The sequence below is a fragment of the Schistocerca americana genome, chromosome 9 (genome assembly GCF_021461395.2).
Source record: "Schistocerca americana isolate TAMUIC-IGC-003095 chromosome 9, iqSchAmer2.1, whole genome shotgun sequence".
Classification (NCBI taxonomy): Eukaryota; Metazoa; Arthropoda; class Insecta; order Orthoptera; family Acrididae; genus Schistocerca; species Schistocerca americana.
Genome location: NC_060127.1, coordinates 210,066,780 through 210,094,243, shown reverse-complemented (window position 1 = coordinate 210,094,243; position 27,464 = coordinate 210,066,780). Strand labels below are relative to the sequence as shown.

The following is a 27,464-nucleotide window of genomic DNA, read 5'->3' as shown; positions in this document are numbered from 1 at the left end:
ATCTGGAATTTCTGTAGAATTTTTCTAGGTCATGAACTAGATTTCAGCAATATCAGCTTGTGCCACATTCATAACTTGACATGTTGTCCACTAGTATAGGCTAGGAAATTATTTGTCTGCTCCAGTCATTCTGCTTGCCGTGATGACTGGTACATAATTACCTGCAATAAGAGGTGGCCGATAATGGAAGCATTCCCATGTCTACAGCTGTTGGCAGCTGACAGGCTTAAAAGCTCTTAGGAGCTAATTTTCTCCTTAAAAACTTTGGTTAAGAAATTATTTTGATTATTGTACACAAGCCACTGTTCTTTTATTTTGTTTCTCTATGTGCAAATACCATTGATGTAGTAAATACTACTGGTAATGTTGATAAAGAAATTACTTTGATTACTGTACACAAGCTACTGTTAACTTATTTTATTTTGCTTCTCTATGTGCAGATATCATTGGTGTAGTAAATACTATTGGCAGTGTGAGAGCAACAAACATGGAAGAGAAGAAACGTGACATTACCATTGTTGACCAGAGCAACACCACGGTAAAGTAGCTTGTGCTTGTTGTGTTGTGCTTAACTGCAACACTAATTATTTTCTATGAATCTGCACTATTTGAGCTTCGTATGTGGCTGTTTTATTGCTGGACTTGTCAAATTTTCAGCACTTTGTTTCATTAATAATAACTTTCGTTAAACCACGTGAGGTATAGTGTTGTCCTAATACAGACTTCTTCAAATTTTGTGTCACAAATGCCATTAGGAGCTATTTCTGTATTGGCATTGTTATTTATGTGCACTCTCTGAAAATGGTTTAATATCCTAACAGCTGAACTATTTCTTCAAATCATTTATAATGCATGATGGAAAAATTAGTTGAAGATAAGAAGCTCACGTTTCATGAAGAGTACCGTTAAGCCAACTTATATTATGGAATAAGAAAATTTTCATTTAATTGGGCATTGCTCTTCCATTAAACACGTTCAAAAAATTGTCTTTGATAAATACAGTACAGCACCAATTTTTTTCTACTGGTTACAACATTTTTTAATCCCATCAAATTTCCATTGTTCACAGTATTAAAGTGCACCCAGTTTTGCATTAACATGTTTATTATTTTCTGACAATTAACATTAGTAAAATTATGTTCATGGTGATTTCACAGATAATGGTGCTGGTATGATGTCGGGCTTAAGGTAATGACCACAAGTGGTATGCCGGGGGCTCCCTGCTCTCCGGATCTACATCAGTATTATTGGCTACAAGACAAAATAATTCGTGGTGCTACTGCTGTGTTCCCTGTTACTGCTACCTTAGCAATATCTGTTAACCGTTAACTCTAAGAAAACTCTCAGCATACTGGCTGAATGAATAATTTTCAATAGAATTCAGATGATGTTTTATAAGTGCGTATTGACAGTCACTTTTTCCCAGTTGCTACCAATCTTAGCTTTCAGTACTATGTGCTAGTTTTCGGATATTATTGTAGCCATATTATTTCCGTTTTAATTTTGCCTTGTGATTATGATCATTTACAGTGTGGACATGTACTTCCCAATATTTGTAGCTAATACTGTAGTTTTATGTACAATACACAGAAGCACTGAACAGCATAGCCTGTTAATGTAGAGTAGGTAGATTGACTGCACCAAGAACGCTTTCAATACTGACCACAGTCCATTCTCAATTGACACAGTTGCTTCCATCAGCCACTGTGTAAACCATTTTGATTGTGTATTGTGTTGCTTTGTGAATGAAGTGTTGTGTTGTGTTGGCTGTGTCCAAATTGAATATTGTCTTCAAAAACAAAAATTCAGTTTTGTTAACTCCAAATAAGTGTTCCAGTTTTGAAAAGGAAGAAGTGTGCCAGTTAATCGAAATATGCGGAGTTGGAAACAGTGCTTCCAGTATCCCAGTGAATGGCTTGAAAGTGCCCAATACCAAGCATATTTGTAGATGCCCTCCGCATCTAATGGGTGAACCAACAGATTCAGGAAGTGGTATAATGTGGCCTACAAAGTTTTATGTGGAGAAGGAAATAGTGTGAACATACAAACAGTTCATGAATGGTTGAGTGGTAAGGTAAAAGAAGGTACACAATGTTACAAACTACTGGACATCTTCAACATTGATAACATAAGTGTTATAACGTCAAGTTGAACACATATATTTCAAAACGACACAGCACGTATAAGTCACAGAGCAAGTTGACAAGCAAAACATGTGAACACGGTAACATTCGAATGAGCACTGAGTCCAAGTCTAGCGGCCGCTGCTCGGCTGGCCGCTTAGGTGGCGCAGCTGCTGCATGGCTGGCAGACAGCGCCGCACATAGAGGACGCGTGTAATTATGCAGCGGTACTTCGAATGATCGGTGAGTCACAACACTTTTCCCCCCTTTGAAATTTTGTCACTGGTCTTGATGGAGGTGGTCTGTAGATTGCTAACGTCCATAGGCATTGTTTGACTGGCTGTAAAGTCTCGAGGAGGAGGCTACACGTGCAGACAGAAGTGTCCCCGATGATAACGGGTCGAGATGACAGGAGACGTGGCAGTTGAATCTGCTTGGGCCCCATGCACCAACCTCCCCGTTGCAGCAAGTCCTGTTGTTATAACAGGAGACATGGGCGATGTGTCGGCGTCCATAGGAGAAGGAGGCCAGTAGATTGGCTCTGACAGATGACGGTCATCCGGTTCCTGCATGGGGCACGTCTCCTGGTGGCGTCCGTTCTTGTGCTGGCACCGATATGTTGGGAAGAGGACTGCGTTGTGAGTAATGAGAGATTCCAGTATCCCGAGCGTCAGGTAGAGCCGAAGGTGGTGTAGTGGCATTCGGAACAGGCGTTGCCGGCACACGAGGCCGAAGCTGGTCTGAATGACGCACTGCAACACCAGTGTCCGTCTGGATTTCGTACAGGCGTCGGCCACGGTGTCGTAAGATGCGGCTCGGACTCCATTTTGGCCGCCTGCCATATCCCCGTACCCAGACAAGGTCGGCGGTGAACCGGACATGCAAAGGCACCCGCGGCCGTGAGGTGGAAGGCTGCAGAAGATGAAGTAGCATGCGGGGCTGTCGGCCATGTAAGAGCTCAGCCGGGCTGTGGTTGCCCATGGGAGTGAAACGGTAAGAAGCCAGAAACTGGAGAAGCACATCAGCAGCAGCAGAAGAAGTCAGGAGTTTCCGCATCAGAGCCTTAAATGTGCGGACCAGTCGTTCAGCCTCACCGCTTGATTGTGGATGGAACGGAGGGGCCGTGACATGCATAACACCGTGACGAGCACAAAAATCCGCAAAATCGGAAGAGGCAAATTGCGGACCATTATTAGTAACAAGAGTAGAGGGAAGGCCTTCCAAAGAAAAAATGCGGGCGAGAGCACTTGTGGTTGTCGCGGTGATAGGGGACGTTCAACGGACAATGAAAGAAAAGTTAGAGTAGGCGTCAATTACGAGGAGCCAATAAGTACCTAAAAAAGGTCCCGCGAAGTCAGCATGAATATGCTCCCAGGGCGTCTCAGGCGAAGGTCACAGTGACAAAGATGACTTCGGGGCGGCGGTCTGTGGCACACAAGGGCCGCAGGCAGCGACCATGTGTGCGATTTCAGAGTCGATGCCGGGCCAGTACACATGACGGCGCACTAGAGATTTTGTGTGACACACACCTCAGTGCCCTTGGTGAAGGAGACACAAGACTGAAGCGTGCAAAGACGCAGGTACCACAACACATGGCGAAGCATTGTCAGTGGAGAGGAGGATAACACCGTCCCTAGCCGTGAGGCGGTAGCGAAAGTGTAGTAGTTCCGCAACAGGTCAGAAGTCTTAGCGGACGGACAATCTGGCCAACCCTTCTGAATACAGCGTAAAACCCGGGAGAGGGTAGGGTCAGAACCCGTAGCAGCCGCCAGCCGGTCCCCGATGGTGGGGAACCCGTCTACAACCCGCAGCTCAGCAACATCCAGATGGAAACACAAAAGTTCATCCTTATCGAATGCCAGATCAGGATCCATGGGAAGGCGAGACAGTGCATCAGCATTTGCATGTTGAGCCGTTGGCCATAAATGAATCACATAATTGAAACGAGACAAGTAAAGAGCCCAACGCTGGAGGCGGTGTGCAGCCTTGTCGGGAAGTGACGATGATGGATGAAACAAGGAAACAAGTGGTTTGTGATCTGTAACAAGATGAAATTTAAATCCATAGAGAAAAACACCAGACTTATGAAGAGCATAAATAATGGCCAAAGCCTCTTTTTCAATTTGAGAATACTTTTGTTGGGCATCTGTGAGCGTTTTGGAGGCATAAGCAATGGGTTGTTCAGAGCCATCTGAAAAACGGTGCGCAAGGACTGCACCGACCCTGTATTGAGAGGCGTCCGTGGCAAGAACAAGATGTTGGCCAGGTCGATAAGTAGCCAGGCACGGGGCCTGTTTCAGTATAGTCTTCGATTTCAGGAAAGCTGCATCGCATGACGCGGACCAGTGAAAAGGCACGTTTTTATGCAACAGGTGATGCAACGGCTGAGCCACCGAAGCAGCAGACGGTAAGAACTTGCGATAGTATGCTATTTTCCCCAGGAAGGCCTGCAGTTCCTTAACAGATGTAGGGTGAAAAAGGGCATCGATTGGAGCAACAGTTTGCTGAAGCGGACGAATACCATCCTGAGAGAGTTGAAACCCCAAGTACGTGATATATGCCTGAAAAAATTGTGATTTCTGAAGATTACACTTAAGACCGGCAGTCTGTAAGACATTAAAAAGTGTGCGGAGATTTTAAAGATGTTCGTCAGTGGTGGAGCCAGTGACAACAATGTCATCCATGTAATTGATACACCCAGGGACAGGGAGCAATAATTGTTCCAAGAATCGCTGAAAGGGAGCAGGGGCGCTAGCAACCCCGAATGGCAAGTGTTGGTATTGATAGAGGCCGAAAGGTGTGTTAAGGACCAGAAACTGCCGGGAAGCAGCATCGAGAGGAAGTTGATGATAAGCTTCTGACAGGTTAATTTTAGAAAAATACTGGCCTCCAGCAAGTTTAGTGAACAGTTCTTCAGGTCGGGGCATAGGGTAAGTGTCGATGAGGCATTGAGCATTTAAAGTGGCTTTGAAATCGCCACAGAGACGAATATCACCATTTGGCTTAGCAACGAGAACGACAGGAAAGGACCACTCACTGGGAGTGACAGGAAGCAAGACCCCTGAAGTAGTGAGACGATCCAGCTCCCATTTTACCCGATCACAAATGGCCACAGGAATGGGCCGAGCCCGAAAAGACTTAGGCCAAGCTTCAAAGTCGTTTGCACGGCCTAACCCAGGAGAAAAAAAGGACGAAAATGTCATCGATAACGAATCCAATTGAGCTTCAAAGTCGTGATATGAGCTTCAAAGTCGTTTGCATGGCCTAACCCAGGAGAAAAAAGGGACGAAAATGTTGTCGATAACGAATCCAATTGAGCATAAAGAATAGCATCAGAGACGATATTGACAGAGTCATCTATGGAGAACCCAAAAACGCGAAAGGCATCGAAACCAAAAGGATTCTCTGCGTTACTCTGGTCGACCACAAATATGGGAACAGTGCGAACAACGTATTTGTAAGATACCGCAGCATTAAATTGTCCCAAGAGAGAAATCTTCTGTTTATTGTACGTCCGTAATTGCCAAGTGACAGGCGATAGGAGTGGAGAACCCAACTGAAGATACTTCTGAGAATTAATTATAGTGGCAGCAGAACCGGTATCCACTTGCATGCGAACATCTCGACCAAGTATATGGACAGTGAGGAATAACTTCCCTGAAAGGGAAGAAGTGCATTTGACAGACAACACAGAATCAGCGTCATGTTCATGAACATCATGTATGCGGTCGGATTTGCAAACGGAAGACACATGACCTTTCTTTTTGCAATTGTGACACATAGCCCAACGTTGGGGACAATCCTCGCGTGAATGTTTCGTGAAACACCGTGGACATGAAGGAAGTTACCGGGGTTTTGCTGCAGTTTCTTAGCGGGTTGTTTACGGTTAGGCCGAGGCTGCGCTTGGGAGCGCACTGCGGCCACGTCGGCCAGCGGGGACGCATCGCACGCATCGTTAACAGCCCACAGAGGTTGTATTTCCCCGACATCACCCCACGCCTCTATTTGTGCCCCAGCGGCGCGAGAAATTTCAAAAGACTGCGCGATGGAGAGGATTTCATCTAGAATCGGATTTCCCAACTGAAGGGCACATTGCCGAACTTCTTTGTCGGGTGCCAACCGGATAATAGCAACCCGTACCATGGAATCGGCATAGGATTCTTTGTGAATATCAGTAACAAATTGACACTTTCGACTGAGGCCATGAAGTTCAGCAACCCAAGCGCGATAGGGTTGATGCGGTTGTTTTTGACAACGATAAAAGGCAACACAAAAGGCTACCACATGCGTTTGCTTTTGAAAATAAACAGACAGAAGTGAGCACATTTCAGCAAAGGACAAAGTCACAGGATCTTTCAAAGGAGCCAATTGCGACAACAACCGATACATTTGAGGTGAAATCCAGGAAAGGAACAGAGACTTACATGTTTGTTTGTCCGTGACATGAAATGCCAAGAAGTGCTGTCGATGATGGTTTTCATAATCAGACCGTCTTCCGCCGTCTCGTCGTAAGGAGGAAAAGGAGGTACAGCCAACAATGAGAAATGCCCCGCATTTGACACCACGACGAAATCGTGAATCGCTGATGTTAGAAGCGTTTGCTGTTCAATGAGACCTTGCAATAGTTGCTCGACAGAAGCCATGGAAACCTGTGGGTCAACGATGAAAAGGAAAAATCCACTACCTCGTCGCCAATTGTTATAACGTCAAGTTTAACAAATATATTTCAGAACGACACAACACATATAAGTCACAGAGCAAGTTGACAAGCAAGACATGTGAACACGGTAACATTTGAATGAACATTGAGTCCAAGTCTAGCGGCCGCTGCTCGGCTGGCCGCTTAGGTGGCGCAGCTGCTGCATGGCTGGCAGACAGCGCCGCACGTAGAGGACGTGCGTAATTGCGTGGCGGCACTTTGAATGATTGGCGAGTCACAACAATAAGACTATTCTTTGACATTCTTGCAAATGAAACGTTTTTGTTTAAAGGCAAAAGGGGAACATAGTAAAGTTCAAATTGCAGAATGTTAGGTATTAATGCTGATGACCCAGAAAAGTTGAAGCCGTTTCTCACTAGCAAATCAGATAAATCACGTTGTTTTAAAAATGTGGTAACATTGCCCAAAACAATGTCAGTGAAAGCATACAAGAGATTATGAGAATTTGAAAATGGTTGCATAGCTTTGATTAAAAATGGTATCAGGTAGCAGAAAAATTCTCCTATTTGTAGACTGGTGCCCTGCATACCCTAAAAATGTAAAGTTACGGAATATGTGGTTAGTCTTCTTCACTGAACTGCACCAGCAAGTTGCAGCCCATGGATTTGAGCATCTCCATGATTTTAAAACACATTATAAGATGCTCACGGTGCAGAAGGCATTAACTTTGCTAGAAGCTGAAAAGAACACTAACTCTTGTAACATATTGGTTCTGGGTGCTATGAATTATGTAACAAAGTCATGGAGGTTGAGTCCTTCATCTCGGATTGCTTCTCAAAAGCTGGATTTTCAAAACATACAAAGAAAATGGATCTGAATTGGCAAATCTGGCTAGTGATGCTGACTGAAAATCCCCTTGGCTCATTGTGGGAAAAGCTGCAGTTGGATTTCCATTTGATGTTGTCACCATTGAAATTGTGTCAGTGGCAGATATGGTCAGTACTCATATGCAAGATAAAGGTGACATTGTAGGAAGTCATTGTAGGAATGATGATTGCAGACACAAATGTGACAGTGAAGGCAATAAAGAAATATATTTCTGTTGTAGATGTGGATGGCAAGGCTTTCCCTAAAAATTCACCAAAATAAGTTTTAACACACTATATTTCTGGATTTTTTGGTGAAAAAAACTACAGAATTACTCATATGTCAAATCTGTGTAGAGTAACTTTTCCGATATTGCCATACGTTCAGATTGTTTTTGAAGGTGCAAATGACAAATGTACCCTTTCAAGAGAGAGAAAGGAGAAAAGGTAGTCATCAGTTTGTTTTGGAGGAATAGACAGCATATATTTCAGGATGTATATGCCCCAGGAGAGCCGAGAAAACCCAGGAATTTTTTCATCTGGGAAAAATGCAGGAATTTTTTAGAATTCTGGAAATTTTTCATTGTTCTAATTTTCTAATTTTGTCTGGTGAGAACTAATACTCTAACAAAGAATTTTACTTAAGCCCACTACTGCAGGATAATACTGCAGCCATAAAACGTAAACAAAAGAAAAATTAAAAATAAAACTTCAGTTGCAAAGGAAATGAACCATTCACAACAACAAAACACAGTGCTCACATACGCAAAATATGACAGACTATGCAATACTTTGATGAGCGTGATGTCACAGCTGTTTATACTTCTAACGGGTGATGGGAAAATACTACATATGGTAGTTTCAGAAGCGTTCTTCTTCTTTCGTTTCACCCTCTTTGGGGTACGCTGGATCAATCATTTCTTTGTGTGTTGTTCTTTTCTTAGGGCCCAGTATTTCTTCATTCTTTCTGATCTTCTTCTCCTCTCTTCTTCCAAGATGAAGGATTTGGACTTTTGTGTGGATTTGTCTTGGAACCTTATGTTTTCATCTTTAGTAATTAATTTAGCAGTTCGATCAATAAGTGAATTTTCTGAAATATTTAATTCCACTAGGTCTTTCTCAGTTTCTTTAAACCAGTTGGGCTTTGTTTTTCGGTTACGGAAGATTTGTTTAGTTAATCTGTTGGAATTCATTCTGAGAAGATGACCATAAAAATTTATTCTCCTTTTTCGCATAGAATCTGAAAGTTTTTCAGTTTTGATGTATATAATCTTATTGTCTTGAAATTTTGGCCCAATGATTTTTCTTAAAATTTTTCTTTCCTTTATCTCAAGTTTCTCCATTTGGCCTTTGAAATTCATGTTAAGTGTTTCTGCTGCATACAGTGCTTCTGGCTTAATCACTGTCTTGTAATGTGTAATTTTGGACCCCCATGAAAGGGATTTTATGTTGTATGTATTTTTTGTTAGTTGGAAGGCCAATTCAAGTTTATTTTTTCTGGATTCCATTGCTTTGCTTTCCCCAGCATTCCAAGTAATCCATTCTCCGAGATATTTGAATTCTTTTACTATTTCAATCTTCTGTTCTTGAACTTTGAGGTATTTACATGAGTGCTTGATGTTTGTCAATATCTTAGTTTTTTCAGAGGAGATGTGAAGACCAATTTTAGCTGCTTGTTTCTTTAGTTCAAGGATTTGCTCCCGTGCTTCTTCCATTGTTTCAGCAAACAGGGCCATATCATCTGCAAAAGCAATGCAATTTACTTTAAGGTTCTTCTTTTTGCAACCCAGTCTTATACCACTCTTAATATTTGTGTTCCATTCTCTGACTACTTTCTCAAGAGCACAATTGAACAGCAACGGTGAGAGCCCATCGCCCTGTCGCACTCCCATTTTTATTTCAAAGGGTTCCGATAGTTCGCCCATAAATTTAACTTTCGAAAATGTATTTGTAAGGGTCGCTTTTATAATATTAGTTGTTTTCTTATCCAAACCCATTTCTTCCAGGACTGATAACAGTGATTCTCTATAAATCGAATCATATGCTTTTTTGAAATCAATGAAGGAGATTACGTATGTCTTTGCCCTTGATTTTTGGTAAGCCATGATGTTTTTGAGGTTTAGTATTTGTTCCGAACATGATCTACCCTTTCTAAAACCTCCCTGGTATTCCCCGATTTGCGGATCCAATTGCGGCTCTGCCCTGTTCAAAAGGACTTTAGAAAGAATGTTGTACGTTATATCCAGCAGTGATATTCCTCTGTAATTGTTAGGGTCTGTCTTCAAACCTTTCTTGTGGATAGGGTGGATGAGAGCTGTTCTCCATTCTGCGGGGATCTCTTCTTCTTTCCAGATTTGATCGAAAACACACTTTAGGGATGTAACTGCATTTTTGTCAGCCTTTTTCCATAGTTCGGCCTTTATTTGATTTTCTCCTGACGCCTTGTTGTTTTTAAGTTCTGAGATGACCTTCTGTAGTTCTTCAGTCGTCGGTGGTTCTGAATCCGGCTTCTCACGGTTGTTTGGAATGGATTCAAATTTTTCAAGGATGGGTTCACAATTCAAGAGTTTCTCAAAGTAGCCTGCTAGTATTTTGCAGTTTTCCGTGTTGTTGTGAGCGATGGTCCCATTTACATCTCGAAATTGGAGGGTGGGTGCTTTGTATCTTGATAACCTTTGTTTGAAAGTTCTGTAAAAGCTCCTTGTGTTGTTTTTAGCTAATTCTTCATCAATTTGGAGGAGAGTTTTGTTTTCATGTGTCTTCTTAATCCTTTTTATATTTTTATCTACCAGTTTTCTAACTGTAATGAAATTCAGTCTACTTTCTTCTGTTTTCTGTGATTGCCAATTTTGCCATGCCTGTTTTCTCGTTTCAATGAGGGCATCACATTCCAGCGACCACCAGGCATTTTTTTTACTTTTTTTGTTAGGTGCTATCCATTCAGCTGTAGTAATGAGGTTTTCCTTGATATCCCCCCAGCTTTGTGTCTGAATGGTTTCTGTTGCTTTTGTGAATTCATCTGATTTTAATATCTTTTCTGTGCTATACTTCCGACCCTTAATTTGTTTCACACTGCGTTTCCTGTTTGGGATGACTTTGAACTTAATTTTAGAAAGGTAATGGTCTGAATCCAAGTTTGCACCCCTGAGTACCCTAACGTTCATGATTTCGTTGCTAGAAATCTTCTTAATTGCCACATGATCAAGTTGAAATTCCCCAAGGCTAGGATTTGGGGATACCCATGTTTTTTGTCTTCGTGGTAGTTTCTTGAAAGCTGTGGATTTAAGAATTAAATTGTGTGCTTGGCAAAGTTCTATTAGTCTCACACCATTTCTGTTTGTTCTCTTGCGTGCAGGATAGTTTCCAACTATTTTCTTATATCTTTTTTCTTTACCAATCTGTGCATTAAAATCTCCAAGAAGAATGATGATGTTTTTATCTGGAATTTTCTGAATAATGTCATCTAGATGATTCCAAAAGGCCTCCATTTTTTCTTTGTTTTTCCTGTTAGCCTCGTTTATAGGGGCATGTGCATTGATAATTCTGTAGATTTTGTTTGTGCTTGTGAATGTAAGACTTGAGATTCTTTCTGATTGGGAATCAAAGCCAACTATTGAGTTCAAGATTTGTTTGTTGATTATAAAGGCTGTACCAAGATGTGGTACATTTTTCATTACTCTCGGTCCCACTTTCCCTTTGTATATCCTAAAACCTTCGGAATCGAAGGTATCTGTATCCATGTATCGTGTTTCTTGAATGGCTGTTATGAGTATGTTGTGGTTCTTTAGCATATCTGTTAGATGTTTTAGTTTTCCGGTTTTCAACAATGAGTTTGCATTGAAAGTTGCTAGGTACATTGATTGCCTATATTGAAATTTGGATGAGATTCCAAGACACTCCGACTTGTCTTTGTGAAATGTTGCAGACTCCCCAGAATCCGAATGTCTGCTGACGTACTGGCGTACGGTGGATCGTCCACCTGGGGTAAAATAGTTTACATCACACACTTCCATGATTGATGAAAGTTATTTTGGGTGTGGCCCAAAGGCCACAAAATGTACAACCAAGATTGTGAGTCCTGGAGGTAGTTCTTCCGCTCTCTCCGCCGTTGGGTTATCTGAACTTCCTCTTCCGCCTTTGAGACCGTTGACCAGGTTTCACCTAGTAACCCTAGGCAGGGGCCCTTACAGGGTGCTACCATCCGGAGCCAGATGGACCCAGGTTTTTTTTAACGAGGTGTTACTCCTCCCCCTCCTCCTTCCTCATCACTTGCGAAATGAGGCCCCGGACTTGGGACCGGCAGTGGTGGAGTTTTCAGAAGTGTTATTTTCAAAGAAAATTTTTTTTATGCAAGATGATTTGTGTTACTTGTGAGAATGTGATGAATTTCTTAAATTCTGGAGCATTGGACTCTTATTCAAAACTTAACACTGAGGACCATGCCTTTGACAATTTGTGGGCCCAAAAGACAAGCCATTTATGCCATTACTTAAAAATTTTACTGGTACACTTGTGTTTGATATAACTTATAGGAGTAACATGCTAAAATAAGACCAGGTTTGAATATTAGTTTGTCATATTTCTATTAATTTTTTCATACCAAAAAAAAAAAAAAAAAAAAAAAAAAATGCGAAGTAAGTTCTTGAGCAATTTCACACATAACTGACTTGTTTATGGAAACATAAGTGCTTGACAGAACATGTATTCAGCCAGTGAAATTTATAAAGGCAAAAGCTTTTTGATGATAAAGCTTAGCTTTTATTGTAGCTATATGTATGCATGTTATTTAAACGTTAACTTTTCTTATTTGTGGGTTCGCGTTACTTGACAGTGATGTTGCTATTGGCTGACAATATAACATGTCCCATGCTCTGAATATCTCCTGTCATTGGCTGGCAAGTTCACATGACATGAGTTATAATTGGCTGATGAAAGCATGTTGCAATCTATATTTCAGTGCTTCAGAAGTTGTCATGTTGTATTTGGTGGAATTTGTGTTTATATTTTTGTAATACAAAAATATGCAGTGCACGTGTTGCCGCGCATGAAAGACATTTACAAAATGTATTGTTTTTTTGTGGGTTTCATTTCCTAAAGCCCCAAAAAATTCTGTGCCCGGGTGTGAAACCTCCACTATTTAAAGGACTGGTAAGTTTTAGAGCTCCAAGGCAAAGTATATTGTCACTTAACATGGAATAATGTACTTTCACATAAGAAAACCTGAATTTTCACCTGGAAAAAGTGTTTTTTAGCTGGGAAATCCATGAAAAATACAGAATATTTTTTTTTCTTTCTTATCCATGTATATGACCTGTATTTACACTGTGAACTTAGATGAGAGACATAATTCACAAATTTTGGTGTACAGTGTATATATATTACATAACAAATACTTCATTATTCCTTTCTCAGTTCTCTCTCTTTTTAATTCCATATGACATCTGTCACAATATAATTTCACAATGCGGTAACTAGTTCCAGCCAGTCATCATAAGTATATAAGCAGATACTATAAACAATGAAGTAACATTTCCATAGCATTCTCAGCGTAAGTACATACAGCGTGAAAATTACTGGACTATTTGAAATAAAATCATCATAAGTTCTGAACGTTTTGTGTTAAGACGTTCAAACTGCACGGTTGGCCGCCGGCATGATGGGAATTAGTCGGCATATGCATGGTTTGTTTCAGCAGTGAAGCTCACTTTCATTTGGATGCGTTCTTCAGTAAGCAAAATTGGCTCATTTGGGAGACAGAACCCACATTTCACAATCGATTAGTCTCTTCACCCTCAGTGAGTGACTGTGTGGTGAGCAATGTGCAGTCACGGAATAATCGGGATGATATTCCTCCTTGGAAAGGTGACTACAGAATGATACACGAAGGAATTGGAAGATGATTTCATCCCCATTGTCCGAAGTGACCCTGATTTTGACAAGAGGTGTGTCATGCAAGACGGAGCTTGACCACATCGAAGCAGGAGAACGTTTGATGTCTTAGAGGAGCACTTTGGGGACTGCATTCTGGCTCTGGGGTACCCATAGACAACTGGGAGGGGCCTCGATTGGCTGCCCTATTCTCATGTTCTGAACACATGCGACTCCTTTTTGTGGAAATATATTAAAGACAAGATGTACAGAAATAATGCCAGAACCATCGCTGACCTGAAAACAGCCATTTAGGTCATCAACAACATTGATGTTCCGACACTTCAGCAGGTCATCATGTACTACCGAGGTTCGTAAACAGTCTCTGAAAGAGGAGTGCCTCCTGGTCAAAGGAGGCTTTCTGCAGAACATAAATGTAAACCCAAAGTGGAACACGAGACAGTGGTTTGTGGGATTGAAGCTAGCCCCTTGATGGCATCCCACGAGTGTTCCATTGGGTTCAGATCAGAGGTATTTGATAATCTAATCACCAGTGTAACTTCACTGCAAGCACCACTGACACATGATTCTGGAAAAATGCCATCACCAAGGGGTAAGACATCAAGCATGAAGGGGTGCAGGTGGTCTTCAATAATGCTACCTAATCCACATCTGTCATAGTGCCTCTGACCACTATCTAAAGTCTCATGGACGTCCAGGTGAACATCCTGCCTTACAGAGTGGGCAAGCAGGATATTGTCGTGTTCTGTGATGAGTTGTAGACACTTTTTCACCCACACACTGTTTTACGATCTTTTAACCACTTTCCATAGATGCACTTAACCTGGGGTGATCCCAGCATGCAAAACTTCACGTCTGTAGGGTGTGTGGGACAAGGCTCAACCTGTCTTGGCTCTGATTGGTCCTTCTCGGACATACCCATTACAGTGCAACATTTCATTTTGTATTGTGGTGTGGCATTTTTCAGTCTGCACAACTCATTTCAGTTCGAAAGAATTGTGGTTTCTGTGTTGTTTACCTTTCGCTATTTGTTCATGATATGAAAGATGTTCACAGGTTCTGTGGTTGTTTGCACAGAGGCAGTCTAGCAATCAATTGTCAAATTTTGATGTCAGCAGAGAGGGGTGAGAATTGTCTGTGTATTACGCAATCACATATGTGGTGGGTACTGCAGATTTGTTATGAAATGACACTACAGTATCAAGCAGAAAGAATTTGAAGATTTAGTTGACAATGAAAAAGCAAAAAATTACCATCATCAACAGATGAGATTCATTGTTCTGTACATCGAGAAGCACTTTGTGCTAACTTTGCAGGCATGGTGGACAAGAAGAAATAGTGAAATTTCTGGGGTGGCACACATTACTCCAGTGTCAGTTGCAACAGTTTTTATGGAATTGAACGAAGAGTATGGAGAATACACTAGTTAAGTCCAAGGACATACCCCATCATTTTTCGGTATAAAACTCGCTATTTTTGAATTTGTGAAGGAAAAAGGAGTGCAGGAGTGAAAGTTAGATCATGTGAAATTGGTTGCAGATCACACATCTTAAGTGGACTTGACTGCACAGCATCCACAGTGAGACATTGCAAAGTGGGAAACAAATTCTTTCTAATTTAATTGGGATGCATTTAAAAAGAAAATTATATTGTAGAAGGGACACAATCCAACAAAACACAGTCCAATTCCCGAAGCTCACAGACGTTAAAGAAAATACAAGGTTTTAAGAATTCATCGTGGCCTTGGGAGAATTACAAGAACGTTTTCTAAATGTTTCACGGGCACTGACAGTTTTATGTTTATTTCAAAGACCATTCCAGTTGTAACTGTTTAATCTGCAAGGTAATTCCCATTTTAAAGACAAATCCTTATGAGTTAAAATTGCCCGGGACTTCTATACCGCTATCCTCAGGTCTCCATAATGAGGTTGCAAAATTGCTACAATATTTCGATTGACATACATGTGTAGTGTCTGTCTGTATGCCAACAGTTTGTACCAGATAAAAATTGTATTGTGGGATTGTATTGTCACTTGAATGATTCCTCATTTGTCTCTGCTCTGCTTATGTATTTTCCTTACCTTGTCATGTGCCTGAAATGCACCAGCCGGCATTTGATATTACAGTTGACAGTGGTCAAAATATTTTGGCTCCTAGTGTGTGCTGACAAAGAAACAGGAACATTTAGTCGCCATTTACAGTATATGATTTTACTCCAATGACCACTGTCTCTCTGAAACCAGTTGCAGCATTGTGAAATGCTCTAGTGATTGTTTCATAAGAAAATTGTGTCGTAATCTCCACTGACAATCCAATTTTTTCATAGTTCTGTTCTGGAACAGCTGAGCTACACAGTCTAGAAATTTGTTGTATTTGTGATGAGGCAATCGAGACACACTATCCATTATGCTTTTTTCACAACCGTGCAACAAAAGTTTGGTTTTGTAATGACAAAACCAGTCACAAAATGTGTGTAAATGTATGCTATATGCTTTTATTTCCGTGCCTAGTTTGTTATTAACCCTTTTGGGCTCACTTGACTATAAGGCAACTATACAGATTGCATTAACATGTGACTGCTGCATGCCAACGATGATGTTTTGTCGGCATTCTACGGCCTTTACAAGAGAAGCATTCACGACGACAAAGAATCACAATTTCTGTCTCCCGTGCTATTATAGCTCGAATAAAATAACTTTGTGTATAGGTGGGGTCAGTATTATCAGTGCTCAGCCAGCCACATACGACAAGGTTCTCCACGCACATACAAAACTGGCAGCACTGCACAGATCGTGTGGTGCTCAAGGAAGAACTAAGATTGACTGACAATTGACAACTTCTGCAAGACTCGATGAAACATCAATTGCAAAGTTATCTTAATCCCCATATAGTCTGCAAACATTGGCATTTTGTTGTCTGTTACAACACGCCTCATATTGGAAGATGGTTGGTTGCTTGTGGCTACTCATGATTGCTATGTAAATTTGAGTCCATACATTGTAACATTCCTATTCATAAACATATAGAAATTAATTGAACCCAAATATTTTAATTTTTATGTTGTGTATGCTTCAAGTTGTGATTGAAGCATGTTGCAATTATTATTACTGTTACTAGAACAGGTGATACCACATGTCTTATCTGTACTTAGTGTAGTCAGTCATCAAAAGTTGTTTTTTGTCATATATTATTGGTGCAGAACTCATATTTTCATGCTGTGGGAAAATGCCGGTATCTGGCTCGCTATTCGGGGATGTCAGACTCCGAGTAATACCTCACCTGTTCATTTTATTCAACTCGACTTCAGACCTGCACTTTAATTCAACTTTTACTCAACTTTGAAAAATCAGTAAGATTTACAATGTCCATTACCTTTCAAAAACTACTCCACAAACTGCTCAATTGCTACTGCAAGTGTTACTGTCAAGCGGTCTCAGCCGCCATTACAAATACGAGCGCACGCGGGAAAGCGACACCTTCGAATTTTTCATTGTGTTCTCAATACTGAATTTGTTAAGTTGTACATGTTACTTGGTAGATTTTTGCTGTTTAAGTGGTGCAAGTTGGAGCTCTTTGACACTAGAGGACTCTGAATTTTAGCATGTAGCATGACGGTGCATGAAAAACATTGTTCTGCAGTCTGGTTTCTAGATGACCAAACATGGAGCACACTCATGTTCAGCGTAGCAATGCCAGACCACACTCAAAAAAAGGTTTAGGAGTTTTAACATAGAATAATTGGAGGCATTACTTTTCAGCATGCCCTTGTGTAACACTATAAGAATGTCAGCAACCTGTTGCATTATTATAAATAATATTTTACTTATTTGACACTGATGAAAGACGTTTATAGAAATAGGCAAGAGTAAAAAAATAAATGTGAACATAATTCATAGGATTAGTTTCATCAAATACAAATGCTTTCAGTTCCAAATATTACATAATGAGTATTTTCAACAGTCAGTATGATACTTTTGGTTAGAATTAAACTGATCTTTCACTTACTTATAATTGTGGTAATTCCATATAACAATTCTTATTTTATACAAATTACTCTATTTTATTTTACATTTTAAACTATTATTAATTAGGACCAGTTTATTTTATGAACAGTTGCAACTGCTGGAACAAAAATTCTATTAAAGTAATTCCTGTATACCTTTTGAGTTATTGGACGATAATTAGTTGAAGTTAATAATAACAGATATGACCATAAATGTATGTAATGGAATTGTAGTGTACCATATTGTATTGTTGTTGTTGTGGTCTTCAGTCCTGAGACTGGTTTGATGCAGCTCTCCATGCTACTCTATCCTGTGCAAGCTCCTTCATCTCCCAGTACCTACCGCAACCTACATCCTTCTGAATCTGTTTATGGTATTCATCTCTTGGTCTCCCTCTACGATTTTTAACCTCCAACTTGCCCTCCAGTACTAAAGTGGTGATCCCTTGACGCCTCAGAGTATGTCCTACCAACCGACCCCTTCTTCTAGTCAAGTTGTGCCACAAACTCCTCTTCTCCCCAATTTTATTCAATACCTCCTCATTAGTTATGTGATCTACCCATCTAATCTTCAGCATTCTTCTGTAGCACCACATTTCGAAAGCTTATATTCTCTTCTTGTCTAAACTATGTATCGTCCATGTTTCACTTCCATACATGGCTACACTCCATACATATACTTTCAGAAACGATTTCCTGACACTTAAATCAATACTCGATGTTAACAAATTTCTCTTCTTCAGAAACGCTTTCCTTGCCATAGCCAGTCTACATTTTATATCCTCACTACTTTGACCATCACCAGTTATTATGCTCCCCAAATAGCAAAACTCCTTTACTACTTTAAGCGTCTCGACTACATTCTATTATCCTCGTTTTGCTTTTGTTGATGTTCATCTTATACCCTCCTTTCAAGACACTGTCCATTCCATTCAACTGCACTTCCAAGTCCTTTGCTGTCTTTGACAGAATTACAATGTCATCGGCGAACCTCGAAGTTTTTATTTCTTCTCCATGGATTTTATTTCCTGCTCCGAAGTTTTCTTTTGTTTCCTTTACTGCTTGCTCAATATACAGATTGAATAGCATCGGGGAGAGGTTACAACCCTGTCTCACTCCCTTCCCAACCACTGCTTCCACTTTCATGTTCATTGACTCTTATAACTGCCATCTGCTTTCTCTACAAATTGTAAATATCCTTCCACTCCCTGTATTTTACCCCTGCCACCTTCAGGATTTGAAAGAGAGTATTCCAGTCAACATTGCCAAAAGCTCTCTCTAAGTATACAAATTCTAGAAATGTAGGTTGCCTTTCCTTAATCTTTCTTCTAAGATAAGTCGTAGGGTCAGTATTGCCTCACGTGTTCCAACATTTCTACGGAATCCAAACTGATCTTCCCCGAGGTTGGCTTCTACCAGTTTTTCCATTTGTCTGTAAAGAATTCATGTTAGTATTTTGCAGCTGTGACTTATTAAACTGATAGTTCAGTAATTTTCACATCTGTCAGCACCTGCTTTCTTTGGGATTGGAATTATTATATTCTTCTTGAAGTCTGAGGGAATTTCGCCTGTCTCATACATCTTGCTCACGAGATGGTAGAGTTTTGACAGGACTGGCTCTCCCAAGGCTGTCAGTAGTTCTAATAGAATGTTGTCTACTTTCGGGGCCTTGTTTCAACTCAGATCTTTCAGTGCTCTGTCGAACTCTTTACGCAGTATCGTATCTCCCATTTCATCTTCATCTACATCCTCTTCCATTTTCATAATATTGTCCTCAAGTACATCGCCCATGTATAGATCCTCTATATACTCCTTCTACCTTTCTGCTTTCCCTTCTTTGCTTAGAACTGGGTTTCCATCTGAGTTCTTGATATTCATACAAGTGGTTCTTATTTCTCCAAAGGTCTCTTTAATTTTCCTGTAGGCAGTATCTATCTTACTCCTCGTGAGATATGCCTCTACATCCTTACTTTTGCACTTCCTGTCGATCTCATTTTTGAGACGTTTGTATTCCTTTTTGCCTGCTTCATTTACTGCATTTTTGTATTTTCTCCTTTCATCAGTTAAATTCAGTATCTCTTCTATTGCCCATGGATTTCTACTAGCCCTCGTCTTTTTACCTACTTGATCCTCTGCTGCCTTCACTATTTCATTCCTCAAAGCTACCCATTCTTCTTCTACTGTATTACTTTCCCCCATTCCTGTCAATTGTTCCCTTATGCTCTCCCTGAAACTCTGTACAACCTCTGGTTCTTTCAGTTTATCCAGGTCCCATCTCCTTAAATTCCCACCTTTTTGCACTTTCTTCAGTTTTAATCTGCAGTTCATAACCAATAGATTGTGGTCAGAGTCCACTTCTGCACCTGGAAATGTCTTACAATTTAAAACCTGGTTCCTAAATCTCTGTCTTACCATTATATAATCTATCTGAAACCTTCTAGTGTCTCCAGGGTACTTCCATGTATACAACCTTCTTTCATGATTCTTGAACCAAGTGTTAGCTATGATTAAGCTATGCTCTGTGCAAAATTCTACCAGGTGGCTTCCTCTTTCATTTTTTAGCCCCAATCCATATTCACCTACTACGTTTCCTTCTCTTCCTTTTCCTACTGTCGAATTCCAGTCACCCATGACTATTAAGTTTTCATCTCCCTTCACTACCTGAATAATTTCTTTTATCTCATCATACATTTCATCAATTTCTTCATCATTTGCAGAGCTAGTTGGCATATAAACTTGTACTACTGTAGTAGGCGTGGGCTTTGTGCCTATCTTGGCCACAATAATGCGTTCACTATGCTGTTTTTAGTACCTTACCCGCACTCCTATTTTTTTATTCATTATTATACCTACTCCTGCAGTACCTCTATTTGATTTTGTGTTTATAACTCTGTATTCACCTGACCAAAAGTCTTGTTTCTCCTGCCACCAAACTTCACTAATTTGCACTATATCTAACTTTAACCTATCCTTTTCCCTTTTTAAATTTTCTAACCTACCTGCCTGATTAAGGGATCTGATATTCCACGCTCCGATCCATAGAACGCGTTTTCTTTCTCCTGATAACGACGTCCTCTTGAGTAGTCCCCGCCCAGAAATCTGAATGTGGGACTTTTTTACCTCTGGAATATTTTACCCAAGAGGACGCCATCATCATTTAGTCATACAGTAAAGCTGCATGCCCTCGGGAAAAATGACGGCTGTAGTTTCCTCTGGCTTTCAGCCATTTGCAGTACCACAACAGCAAGGCCATTTTGGTTAGTGTTACAAGGCCAGATCAGTCAATCATCCAGACTGTTGCTCCTGCAACTACTGAAAAGGCTGCTGCCCTTCTTCAGGAACCACATGTTTGTCTGGTCTCTCAACAGATACCCCTCCGTTGTGGTTGCACCTACGGTACGGCTATCTGTATCGTTGAGGCACGCAAGCCTCCCCACCAAGGGAAATGTCCATGGTTCATGGGGGGGAGGCATAATGTATTAGGGTGCTGATTAAGTCCGTAGTGTTTTTCTTTTGCATATTGATATTCTGGTTGCTGTGGGATTATTTATCAGTTGTCATTTTTTATTTGTAGTTCAGTATTGCTATTTGAGTTAACATGTCATTTGGAGGTAGTGAGTGGAGCTGTGGACACTATAAAATGGAGAAATTGAAACACTTACAACATATTCTGCTGTTTGAGCTTAGCAAAGGGATGAGGGTCGCGGAGGCAGCCAGAAACTTTTGTGCTGTGTATGGGGATAGTGCCATTGGACAAAGTACAGCAAGAAAATGGCTTTCTCGTTTTGAGGAGGATTGTTTTGACATCAGTGACTGTCCACATTCAGGAAAACCTTTAGGGTTTGATGAAGATCGTTCAGACACATTAATCCACAGTGATCCACATCAGTATGCTCGAGACCTGGCAAACGTGACGAATTGTAATCATTCCATTGTCGTGCGACGTTTGCATGCAATGGGCAGGTTTAAAAATTCAGTGTATGGCTACTGCATGCTCTTAAGACAAAATTACAAAAATCAGAGGCCCTATGTGCATCTCTGCTTGCTCATCATTATCCGGGTTGTGAACACCATCATCCAGTCCTATCGTGCATCATTACTGGTGACAAGAAATGCTAATATAAGGAAAAGAAAGGAATGGTTAAGCCCAAACAGAGCAGCAGTCCCCTGTACATGTGCACATCAAAGATAATGTTATGCATCTGGTGGAATAGCGACAGAGTGGTGTGCCATGAATTGCCTCCCTGAGGTGTAAGCATCAATGGTGTAAGTTCAATGCTGACATTGTCAACAGAGATGTCTTGCAGACACAGTCCAAGAACAACAAGCAGGAAGACTTGATGAAATGATGCTACTCCACAATAACAACCTCCTGCATTTTGCTTTTAAAAAGACAAAGAAAGAAAGGAAAAAGCACTGCACAGAAGTTGGGTTGGGATGTCATTCTGTACTGACCTTATTCACTCGACCTTGTGCCCTCAGATTTTAACCATTTTTGCTGTGTATGGAACAACCTCCAAAACATTTTATTTCTGGATGAACTCAGATTTTAACCATTTCTGTTCTCTATCGAACAACCTACAAAGAATTTATTTTTGAATGAAAATACGATCCGAACATGGCCCGACAGTTCTTCTCCTCAAAACCGTGTGATTTATACTATTGTGGAATCGAAAAGTTACCCAGTATTGGCAGACTGTTGTGAGTAGTGAAGGAGAATATATTCATAATGACTGAAGTCTCTGTTGTGTGTACTGTTGTGTTTATTAAACTTATGGGACAATGCTATGAACTTGTGCATCAACCCAATATATTATATGTATCATATACAACAAGAAGTGGGTACTGCTATTACATTACAGCATACGCAGTTGTGTTTTCTAATGTTATATTTGTACTTACAAAGTAATCCCTTAAAAATAAAGAAAGTATTTTATTCTTTATTTGGTATTTCATATTTTTGTACCAAATTTTAATGTGTAATGCATATTTGCATTGTCTTGAGATTAATATCTTTCTCATGAGAAAATTATGATTGAACATTTGTTAATAATTATGTCAATTTGAAGATAAGTATGGAATTCAAATAAAAGTAAAAACCGTACCTCTCACAAAAAATCAATCGTGCTACCCCACGGTTATGCTTCACCCGCTCTCACTTACGGGCACTTCTGTTGGAGAAAAAGCTTCAAATGTTTTGAATGTTTTGTACTTCATATGCCACAGCACTGAGAAATTTTCAGTCTTCTTCCCAACATCTCACTCCCCTCTGCCACACCATCCCCAGAATTTTATTTTGAAGTGTGTGATACGGCTTTAGAAAATTGATATTTGGGCACTCACTTGCAAATTCTGAAATTAAAGAAAATAAAAGGATCCAGCCATCCTGTAAGACTGCCTTATTACTCAGTTGGGAAAAAATCTTATCAGTAAAGTTCATGCCACAATTCGCAAAGCTATACATTAATTACTCCCTCAGCTATACTCTGATTAAATTTACTTTGTGACTGACAGATTGCAGTGGCTATGGGCTGTGTTGCAAGTGTACAGTCAGCTATGCTTTCCAAAGTTCTGCATGTTCTGACAGAGCAGGCAACACAGCGAGCACACGATAGTCGAGAGAGAACCGAGGTAGGCTGCTGGCTGGTCCCTGATACTAGACTCGCTGAAATGCCAATCACAAAGCAATTTTAATCAGAGTTTTTCTTTTTCCCTCATAGATGAAGCTGACTTTGTGGGGTAAACAGGCTGAAGAGTTCTCTGAGGCTCCTGGTTCTGTGCTGGCAGTAAGGAGTGCCAAACAATCAGACTTTGGCGGTCAGCGCTCAGCATCGGTTCAGCCGTGGAGCACTGTCAAAGTGAACCCTGACATACCAGAGGCACACGAGCTGCGTGACTGGTATCACAGTGTCACTCACTGACTGGAAGATGTCAACATTTCGACTGAGCAGCTGGAAGCAGCAGGCTGTGAGTGTTTCTTGTCACAGAAAGTGTGCAGTTATATGTTGGGATGCTGTTTTTAATTCAGTTTTTAGGGGGGGGGGGGGGGGGAGGGAATGTAGATTATATTGATAGACTTAATGATGAATTGCATACATCTACTTGGACTATTTGTTAAACTCATTGGTCAGCCACCTGCTGACCATCTCTGATGCTTGTCCACTGCAGTCGAGTAACGTCCAACATACTGTCAGCTGCTTCTTGAGATGATGGACATGTGGCGATCGTCTGAGATAAATGCATAGCTTAATTCTGCAAAAGCAAAGGAAGCAATGGATCAGTCTCTCACTAGAAACCTAAGTACACTATGCGAGTTTTGTCACATACACTTGTGTCTGTATGTGTGGATGGATATGTGCGTGTGTGCGAGTGTATACCTGTCCCTTTTTCCCCCTAAGGTAAGTCTTTCCGCTCCCGGGATTGGAATGACTCCTTACCCTCTCCCTTAAAACCCACTGCCTTTCGTCTTCCCCTCTCCTTCCCTCTTTCCTGATGAGGCAACAGTTTGTTGCGAAAGCTTGAATTTTGTGTGTATGTTTGTGTTTGTTTGTGTGTCTATCGACCTGCCAGTGCTTTCGTTCGGTAAGTCACCTCATCTTTGTTTTTTTTATATATATATACAATGGCCTCCATTGTCATTTTCGGTATTGGAGTTCCAAGTGAAGGACTTCATCCAAAAGCCGATATTTTTCAACAGCCTACTTGGAAATGTGCCTGTCTGCTGTTCAATCCCTCCTCGGTGTGGTAACTACTCTCATTCTGGGTTTTGCAATTTTATAATGCTAATAACTGCTGTGCTGATTTCACATTATTTTATTACATTGTATGTAAATCTATTGTCCCGTTCCATCTGCGCATTTGGAATTTTTGTGATGTTTTGAGTCTGCACCTCTAGGATATTGTTCTGCTCTCTCTATCTTACCTCATCAGCATGTGAAAGCACCGTTTATTATAATAAGAAAAACTGAGGTTACGTTAACACCTGTAGCCCAAACAGCCTTTGTACTGATAATGTTGAAAGTGTCCCACACATGAAGTTAATTGTTGCAATATTGATAGTGTTTTTTGAGATCTGTTTCTATTCAGCTTCGTTACACATAAGTTACTGTTCTGTGATGCTATTTCCCTGTGGTTTGCAGCACTATCTCAGTACCTTCACATTATCCCAGCAGAAGAATTGAAATATTAACCCAACATTGGTGGTTTGTCTTCCAGTTTTGCAGCTTATTTCATTTGAATAGGTTACCAGCAGTTATTTCTGCAAAAGTAGGTATTCTCAAGCACAGTCTGCTGCAGTTCCAAACCTTTCTGTGATTCATCATTTTTAATGTAATTGATTTGTTGTTAACCATTAGCTTTTTCTCGTCTCTGAAACTTCTCTAACCACACTCTGGCTGTTCTTTGAGAGTCCATTCTTCTAATGACAAACTATTGCTGTCAAGCTTCAACAAAAGTCTCGTTAGGGAAAGGTGTTCCGTGTCTGATGCCTGTGAGTGGGCAGCCATGTGCCCGTGGGCAAATGGCATTGCAGGGGCAGTTGATGCTAAACCCACAACAGCAAAGGCACTGTGAGTGAGCAAATAAGATTGTAATAGAACATTGTGGGCACTGTATCACTTTGTGAAAGTGATTTGTTGCACAATGTTCATAGTATCGAAACATGATGATTGACGCCATAAAAATATTTTTTTTAGCTTGTATAGTGAGTTTAGACTTGTACACTGTTCAAGAGTTTTATCTCATTTGTGCATGAAATCTGGTGCAGAGGGACACAGAATTTCTGCAACGCGGGATGGCGATGGCTCCTTTATCATGCTTCATGGTACCTGCTGTTTCATTTAGTTTATTCCATACACTCTTGTCCCAGCTCAGAGACGTGCCACATGCCATAGAGCAGTTAGTACCACGACAGTTTCATTATGTCAAGAGAACAAGAGGCAAAGATAAACTGTCATTAAGATTCTAGAGATCAGTCATTCACATCAAACCTAATGCATGTATTAGTACAAATTATTATGAAGTGGCCTCTGATTGTAAACAAAAGTCAATATATGAGCGTTTCTGGAGAAACCAACCTCTGATTGTTTGTGAAATGAAAATGGCAGCAAAAATAAAAAATGTTTTATCCGCATCAATTAACTACACTTTCCAGCTACATCTTTACAGTCACCCCTCCGACATAGACATTTGTTGTAGCATGGTACCAACTTTTCAACTCCCTTATTTCTGCCATTCCTACCCTGATCTGCAGCTCATTGTCTGTTTCAAAATGCTGTCCTCATAGCCAGTGGTTCATATGAGCAAAGGGATGAAAACCACAGGGAGACAAGTTCGGGTTGCATGATTGGTGATCAGACATTACCCATCGAAAACGCTGCAGGTTCGTCTTCATTACACCTGCAGCGAGCAGCCGAGAATTGCCGTGAAGAAGGAAATGCACAACATTTGCATTATGTAGGCTGGATGAAATCAGGTGGTTCACACTTCGCAGGAGGTGATATTTTCTGGGCATCTATAAGTGTTCACTATATGTTCAGAATTGAAAAGTGTGACGTGATAGGCAGCCATACTAGAAACACTGTATGCAACACATGTGACCAAAGCTTCACTGGTTGTTCACTGTGGTTTTAATTTCATGACTGATTGGAAGTTGAAAAAAAGTAGTCCTTGTAATATTTAGTAGTTGTAGGTGGTTTACTAAACCATGAAGGATTGAGCTAATGAGCCAGTTGGTACTGCTTATTTATAACAACTGTTTTTTCATACAATGCTTAAGGAATTCTCAGTCCAATGTGAATGTTACATACAACTATTTCTGAGAAAAGAGACTCAACTATCCGCACTGACGGATAGTACAAAACATGCTTCCTTCGCACCATTCCTCTCCGTAGCAGCATCTACTTCATCTACACCCTGCGCCATTATTTCAAATCAACAAAGTTAAAATGTGTGCAAAGACAGAGGATGAGATGGTCAGATGAAGTTAACCGACACATCGAGTTCTGTTATTACCAAGCAACAAACTTAGGAACCAACACAACTGTATACAGATCACAAGTATACACAACATTTATTACCAGATACCCAGAATTAAAATTTTCGACAGAACAACAACTAGCTGATCAGATCCGTGTAATAATAAAAAATAACAGGATCCCCAGTCGGAATTAGAAAACATCAAACAACAAGTACAACAAATACTGGAACAAAATAATGTGCAATCAGAAGAAGAAGAAAATACAGTAATGGACTCAAACATCCCAGAGCAAACGAAGAATTAAACAATCAGAGGAAAACGAAATCTTAAGACAGCCACCAGAACAAGCAAAAATAGAACACGAAGTGACACACATGTTGGATATAGAAGAAAAATTTCAGCTGACATATATAGAATACAAAGACATAAATACAGACATTAGACCATTCTTGCATAGACCACCAAACAATCTACAAGTCGAAACAACAACAACTATCAACACAATCATACACAACAAAATAAATGAAAATAAAACTATGGAAGAATTGCAACTACTGGTTTATATAGGAGCACTCACTACACTAAATATACACACTAGACAGAGATCAGAACCAACCAACACACAGAAGAAACCCACAAAACCAGCATGGCAACACAGCCTGCAGATCAGAATAGAAAAACTGAGAAAAGACGTCGGACTGCTAACACAATTTATAAGAAATGAAATATCAGACGAAAAACGAAAAAGGTTAGGTAAAATCTCACAACAAGAAGCGATTGAGCAATTAGATGAAAAGAAGCAGAAATTACAAGCATTGGCCAAACAACTTAGAAGATATAAAAAAAGTGAAAATAGAAGGAAACAAAACCAAACGTTCAACACAAACCAAAAGAAATTTTACCAGACAATAGATAACACACACATTAAAATAGACAATCCACCAAA

The 27,464-nt window shown here is 40.4% G+C and overlaps 1 protein-coding gene across 5 annotated transcripts in view; it reads left to right on the top strand.

Annotated features, from left to right (window-relative positions):
- LOC124550985 (replication protein A 70 kDa DNA-binding subunit-like) overlaps nt 1–27,464 on the top strand; it is a 177,792-nt gene that overhangs the window by 141,968 nt on the left and 8,360 nt on the right. For 2 of the 5 annotated variants that reach the window (XM_047125806.1, XM_047125807.1), the window contains exons 13-15: nt 441–538; nt 23,056–23,172; nt 23,262–23,508. In XM_047125806.1, coding sequence (XP_046981762.1) covers nt 441–538; nt 23,056–23,172; nt 23,262–23,462 — 416 coding nt within the window. In that variant the 3' untranslated portion in view covers nt 23,463–23,508. Of the gene's footprint in view, nt 1–440; nt 539–1,157; nt 1,378–23,055; nt 23,173–23,261; nt 23,509–27,464 lie in introns of those variants that run through there. The other 3 variants (XM_047125808.1, XM_047125811.1, XM_047125810.1) reach the window with 3 other exon arrangements.